Below are 7447 nucleotides of genomic sequence, written 5' to 3'. Positions count from 1 at the left end.
AAAATCGCATTTATTGAAATTGTAATCCTAAATGGACCCTTAAAATGTTATTATAGCACTAACAACAAACACCTTATAACCCATTCCCTTCCTTATATATAGGAAAATCTCAAACGAAACCACAAAAAGTCACTGCTTCCCTAAACATTAGGAATGCTATAGTGCTATCCAATGTATAGGGAGCTAAATGAGATTTCATATATATTATTTTAATATAAATATTTCTCTTTCTTTTCTGCTTTTTCATATTTTTGCCTTTTATTAATGACTGTGTTGGAATTTTGTAAAAAATGAGAGGGTAGGTATGAAACTTGTATGTTGTAAAAAAATAATATTTTAATGGTATAGAAAAATGTAATGGAATCTATTGTGAAGTATATTTGAATAGAGAAGCAAAAAGTAATTTTGGTCACTAAACTTAGGAAAAATTAAAGGGAAGTTGCTGTTAGTGCTCTTATAGGAACAATTCACGAATTATAAGACTAGGGTTAGCTTCTCTTACCCCAAAGCTTGAAGCTCTTAGCTCTTTAGTCTCCAACCCCTAAACATCAAAGAAAATGAATGCATTCAAACTAAAAACAAAATGTAAAGACCTTACCTTTGAAGCTTTCTTGCATTCCTTGTGCGCCACAAGCCTTCTCTCCAGGGACAGAACTAAGAATTCTTATCAAGGGGGTCAAAACATAAAGCCAATAACTTTTTAACCTAGAGTCTTGCAGTAATACAAAAGCTTCTCTTCTTTAATTGTGAGTTATTTTTTTCTCAGCTTTTTGGTGTTTCTCTGTTGTCTGAATTTTCTTTTCTCAATTTTCTTCTTTTTTTAATTTTTTTTATATCGTTTGTTATAAACTAAAAATTATTATATTTATTAAATAATAATTAGATATATTGTAGTGATCAATTAACTGATCAAGAACCTTTTTTTTTTTTTTTTTTATTTGAAGTTCTTTTATTTTGGTTGTTTTTGTGCCGTAACTTACTTGATTCCCATATGATAATGTATTTCACATTTTAGAATCATCAATTGGCTTAAGATCCCATTGGATTTCCGTAGAAAACTTATTTAAATTGGAAAAACTTTGAGAGTAAAATGTAAAAGCTTGTGCTTTTCAAGAACTATCTCAATATGATATGTCATGTAATATTCATTCACACTTCACTATCAATAGAATTCATCAAGGTTATTAAGTTCTTCAAGTCAAAAACAAAGACTTTTTTAAAAAAAAAAAAAAAAAAAAAAAAAAAAAAAATCATGCAATTATCATACTTCAATATGCAAATAACAACGTATAGAATTTTCATACATAGATACATTGCGAAAAGGGTTAAGATTGGGTCTTGTTATGAGTTTCTAAATGAAATTTAGATATTTAATTATAATAGCCGGCCATAAAAGGGTTGAGTCCGTAAGGGCCAAAATTAAAATTTTAGCCCCAATATAATATATATTTGTCACTATTTATATAACATTTGTGAAGTTTCTCCTATAAGTTTTGACTTAAAAAATAAAATAAAAAATATTGAGAAGTGGGGGTTGGCCATGGCCCCTAGCTATGGGCTATCCCTGTATTCGTCACTGCTTCTCTCACCCTTTCTCCTTCACACACTCTCCCCCCCCCCAACCGTCATTTTTGGTAGCTTATCTCACACATTTAAAACTTGGTTCAATTAACCTAACTTTGTTCAGACCGGACAGAGTTTTCTTTCAAACTGGAACGTTGAAGGAATTTCCTTTAACCCAATCTATAAAATGATGTGTCTTTTTTTTTTTTTTTTTTTTTATAACATGTGAGATGCACATAAATTTTTAATATTATTTATTCCAACTTTATTTCTTCTGACTCCTATAAATAACTACCTTCTAATTGACCATATAATTCTCCATAATAAAATTAAAAGCCTAAATTAAAACCCTTTTTATCATTTATTTCGATAAATCCTACAATCCGTTCAAAATCCTTAATAATTAAAAATAAAGCCCTATAAATAAAATTTATGAGTCAAAAATCATCACAATAATTCCTAAAATACTTTCTTAGAGTCCTCCAAAATTATTATTTCATCTATAAAATATAAAAAATCTGCCTTATTACCTTTATTTTAAAGAATAAAATTTGGGGTGTTATTCAATTAGTACCTTGTCAGTTATGTCCAATTGTATCCATTAAGTTCTTCACATTCAGAATTGATCTTCAATCGATTCGAAATAAAAATATTATGATTGATCAGGATCCAAATTTTAAAAGAAAAAAAAATTAAAATTCACTATTTGCAATCACAAATGGGATAATTTTTTTTTTTTCCTATTTCTGAATCGGTATGACAAATAAATTAAGTTTATTATACAACCAAGAAAAACAGTGAGAAAAGTACAGTAGATCCGACATCAAAGTACCAAACACTTCCCTGACAACACTTTCTTTCATACATCCCAACACAAACCCACCATCCTTTGCCTTACAACATCAATACATAAAAACAAAAAAAAATTAAAAAAAAAAAAAAAGAATCTAAAAGAATCTGAGAGTTATAAAATACTAAAAGAATCACCACCACACCCTTTCCCTAATCTGTTAATAAAGCAATACAATCTCAATTTTTTTTTTCTTTTGTTTAAAAACACAGAGGCACATGTTCTTCCCTGCAAACCCAATCATGCAACCTTTGAGTGGTCCCGTTCTTAAAAGTAAAAACATAACACGTGATTGCTCAGGTTAGCCACAGAGGGCACCAAAGGCTCCCCCACCCACCCAGAATGTGCCTTATTCCCAACAAACCCTTAATTCCACGGCCAGTGCCAGCATTTTGGATGGGTCACATGTAACATATTTAGCACCCTAGAAAATGTTTGATCCTTCTCCTCCTCCTCTTCATGAAAAATGATAAAAATCAAGCTGATTTTTCTTTTTTTCTTTCTTTTTTCTTTCTTTTTCCCAGAAGAGGATCAAACATTGAGAAGCTGCTCTTTGTCATTACAAGTGTTGGCATGATCAGAGTGTGGCTGCGATGATATTGGTGCAACATTTTCCATCTTCTTGAGGTTCTGTTGGTGATACACTTGCCTCAGTCTCTCTATTTCCCTCTTCAGTGCTTCTTGATGAGCTGCATTTGTTTACAAAATAAAATAAAATAAAATAAAAGGGGGTTAATTAAGCTCATTTCGATCGAGGTGGGTCTGACAAAGCAAACGTGAACACACATATGCATGCGTAACTTTATCTTGTTAAAACTATTTAACTTTGACTCTCCAATCACTCCTAACTCCGTCTTAAAGTTGTATGAAATCTGCACGTGAAACCTCCAAGAAAACAGTAATGGTGATTTCATTATATATATATATATATATATTGCCATGGGTACAGAGGTGACTGAGAATTTGTGGCATGATGCATGTAGAAAAAGTCTAGAAAACTGAAATTAGCGGATAGCTTTTGTTATATTCTTACACTGATCTCTAAAATAACCCATCAAAATGAGAATAAATTTGGGTTATTAATTAATTCACTCCAGGCATGTATTAGAAAGATATGTTGCAGGTTTGGTGGATAAGGACTCCTTTCATGATGTGTACTCTATAGCATTATAAGATATTCTTTGACACTTGTCCTACTGAGTCAGTTGAAAAACAAATTCATGAACTTATTTTACAAAGAAATTGACTAATGGGCAGATACTAGCCAAAACTGCATGTCATACAGAATATATTCTTTGGGGGAAAAAAATAGTGTCAATTAGTGTCGGATCAATCTCCACCTTAATAATTGAACTCAATACGTAGAATACTCAATTGAAATGAGAAATTATGGAGACAAAACTTTTGATACCATGTGAAATTACCCGTTATTTTAAAAGTCTTAAAAAAATTAAAACAAGTTGGACTAATAAGAAATTGAAGAACACCCTCTTGCTTCAATTATGAACAAGTTATTTGAACATACCATCTTTGAAAATCTTATCTTGAGCAAGGGCGGCGATTCTTTGCTTAAGAGCACTATTGTCGACATTTAGAAGCAAGCGTTGATGGTCTAAAAACGCAACCCGTGGTGACAACACAGAAACCTCAGCCTTCAATTGCCAACAAGAGAGGAAAGGAACATGTCAGGAGTACATTTTAAACCATGCAATAACAAAATAATTGCAAACTCTTAATAGAAACTTAATTAATTCATAGAAAAAAAACCACATATATACTTGTAATGAGGTCACACTACGTTCAAGCTCTGATATGTATTGTAGCTTCCTCACCCTTGATCGTTGTGCAGATTGTCTGTTTGCCAAGATTCTAATGCAAGCCCACAGAAATGTGTGAGAAACCATTAATTTAATTATCAACCCAAATTTTTTATTTCTTTGCTCGATAATTGAAAGCTCAAATGGTTTGTATAATATAATGACCAAATATAAGACGTGGGTTTTATTTCCTAATGCGTTATTATTTTGTTGCTAATTAAAAAGTAAATTAATATTTGTGATGATTTCTTGATTACCTCTTGACCCTCTTAGGATCAGTTATTCTGTCGTTGGACATGTTTGCCACTGCGTTTTGAAGAGTTTGTGTGTCCGACTGGCATTGGCTTTCCACCTCCTCAGATTCATTCTTTAGCTGCTGCTTCGGTTGGTAGTGGTGGTGGTGATGATCGTGTGGTGGTGTGGTCTCTTTCTCATCATCATTAATGCTGTTATGATCGGACGGCGTGGAGGGGTTCGAGGACGACACGGTGGGGGCCACGGCAGTGGACATTTCATCCGTGAACATGGACAAGAATTGCTCATCGTCAAACCTGTCAAACTCGTTGCTAGCAGTCCCGGACCCCGGCGGCGCACCTGAGCCACGGCATTCGTCTACCAATATTGGCGCCTCCAGGAAGGTTATTGAGTCGCTGACGGTTCTCCGGTGAGACCCCCGCCTCGCCGACGAGAAGTCGAGGAACTCGTCCACCCAAGAAGGGTTCGGAGACGAGGTGGCGGTGGAGGCTGCGACGGTGGTTTTTGTAATAAGATTTGGTGTAGTGCTCCCAATTGAGGATATTTTTTGGTGTGAAAAGTCATGCCAATTTGGTGTCATGTTTGGGATTTTGGGTGGCAATTGTGCCATGACACACAACCCCAACAAACCCACCAAACCAGATTAAATGACAACCTCCTACAGAAACTCACTCAAACATACAATGTCGGAATGCAAGAGAAACACCAAAACAAAACCCCCAAAAGCACTAGAAAATGTTATAGGAAGGAAGAAAAGGCACAAGCAGAAGAAGAAGGAGGAGGAGGAGGAGAAGAGCCACTACATTCCATTATAGCTCTCCTTTTTCTCTTCACTTTGAAAATGAGAATAATAAATCTTGTGCAATCTGTGAATCTATGTGTTTGTGCAGTGGGGTCACATGGGGGAAGAATGGACAGCTATGTACAGCTGGGAGGAGGTTGGGACTCAACGGTATAACTGGAAAGTCGCCAGTAGTTTAATAACTAGCGGAATCAGCCACCACGTGCCCTTGTGACCGCCTCTTTAGTGGGGAAACCTTATAATAGTCGCATTACAATATATATATATCAAAAAAAAAAAAAAAACATTACCACATATCCGTGACTACGTAATCAAACTTTGCATTGCCAATCCACAACCGTCCGATGGGACTAATCAATTAGAATCAACTCCATCAAGCACCGATCACATAAGGGTCATCATCGTCTAATTGGTGTTAATTAAGATCTTTGCTATTTTCAGCCTAATTTTTGTAATTTATCCACAAAACCGTGTTAATTATGGGATGGCTATTAAAGATTTGGCCGAAAATTAACGTTGGGATAAAGACAAAAAAAAAAAAAAAAAAAATTATGCAACCTGTCTTAATTACTTGAGCGTCAAGTTTCTAACCATTAATGCTGGTCTCGACAGCCTTGTGAAAGACATAAGTACGAAAGAATTAATTAGAGGATGTGGTTCTAAATACATGGGAAATTTTGTTACAATTCTCCAGAGTTTTTTGTAATTTTAATCTACCTCTTCAATTTTTAAATTCAAGTTTTAAGTCTTAGGTTTATCTAATTTGTTTTTTTCACTACTTTTGTCCAAAATTGATTCATTGATTCTATGTAAGTAGTTTTACCACATCTAATGCCTCGTGTTAAAAATTGAAACTTCTATTATATTCATAAAAAATATAAAAACAAAAACAAAACCAAAACACACAAAGAAAAAAGACGGGGCAATTATTCACTCCTCCGATGAAGATGCGGAATGCCGCCACCCACCTCTAATGGGAGGAGGACGGAGAGAAATGGAGCCGCCCTTGGCCTTCGTAAGGAGATCGATAAGGTGTTGTATTTATTCCTTTTGGGTAGACTAACATAGTCATTTGTTTTGTTTTGAGCCCATAATGAAATGAACCAATTTTATGGACACATGAGGAAGCCATTTACTCTTACCCTATATATAAGTGAAGTTTATACATTAAGCTTCACTAGGTCATTATGTGGAAATTAGGGTTGAGAGTAATAATATCTTTCCACACACAAAACACTGTATTCTTTTATATGTTTGGGCATTTACAGGAGATTAATGGAGGTAGATATTGAAAGCTTGTAATGAGAATATTGAAAGTATGATATTGTTAGATTTATTTATACATGCTATGGAGAAAGCACAGATTTATTATTGATTTATTCTAACACAAGGATGCTCGTTCATTCGAGCTACCCCCAATATTGAGTGGTAGCCGCGAAGCAGAAGGGGTGATTTTGTAAACTACACCTTTTGTTGGGAGCTAGCCACAAGTGTCAGGCCCATTATTGGAGGGTGGTCGCATGATCCATCCACTTTGTTGGGACTCATTGCGTGAGCCACTCCTTATTGGGGAGGAAAGAGTGGCTTCACCCCACTCCATCCTCCTCCTTGTAACACCAAAGAAAATAATTAGGTAACTTATTGTATTTGAATTAAATAAATAAGACAACTGGATTGTATTGCTGTGCACAGTTCGAACTAGCATGTTGCTAAGAGTGCAATTCGAACGGGGACTTATACAGGTTTGAACTGCAAGCAATGTTTTAGGATTTCTGAGGCATTTCACAAAGGGGAGTTCAAACTAGGCATTTTTTAGTTCAAACGCTAGACCATAGAGTTCTACTATCGAGTTTTTAGCTCATTTTCCTCTCTCTCAGCCTATCACTTCCTCTAGCTCTCCTAGAGTTTGTGGATAGTTAGGTGATTAATCTCTAAGAGGTTTTAAAAGTAAAATCTAGCACCGAAAACACAATTCTTAGTGTTAGAGATTCATTTTCATCGAATGGTTAAGGTAAATTTGTACACCCTAGTTTTGAGTTAGTTGAGCTATATTTCTTGAACGTAACAATTAATTTACAATATCTTTAGGGCTTTACTTGTTGGAGGATTCTAAGCAACGAATTGAAGTTCTGTAGACCAAAACCTTTGATTTCTTTGTTA

The 7447-nt window shown here is 34.7% G+C and overlaps 1 protein-coding gene across 2 annotated transcripts; it reads right to left on the bottom strand.

Moving 5' to 3' along the window:
• Positions 1-2898: 2898 nt before the first annotated feature.
• Positions 2899-5324, bottom strand: LOC132182496 (basic leucine zipper 61-like). 2 transcript variants are annotated; one of them, XM_059595759.1, is made up of 4 exons: positions 4488-5324; positions 4192-4282; positions 3939-4065; positions 2899-3102 (listed from the first exon to the last, which is right to left on the bottom strand). In XM_059595759.1, exons 1-4 carry the CDS (start codon positions 5093-5095, stop codon positions 2945-2947), a joined length of 984 nt encoding a protein of 327 aa, XP_059451742.1. In that variant the 5' UTR covers positions 5096-5324; the 3' UTR covers positions 2899-2944. The 2 variants fall into 2 exon arrangements, with proteins under 2 accessions (XP_059451742.1, XP_059451743.1); XM_059595760.1 differs by having other exon boundaries at positions 4246-4282.
• Between the last annotated feature and the right edge of the window lie 2123 nt (positions 5325-7447).

The sequence above is a fragment of the Corylus avellana genome, chromosome ca5 (assembly GCF_901000735.1).
Source record: "Corylus avellana chromosome ca5, CavTom2PMs-1.0".
In the NCBI taxonomy this organism is placed as follows: Eukaryota; Viridiplantae; Streptophyta; class Magnoliopsida; order Fagales; family Betulaceae; genus Corylus; species Corylus avellana.
Note: the sequence above shows the minus strand (reverse complement) of the source record. Positions and strands in the feature narration are given on the sequence as shown.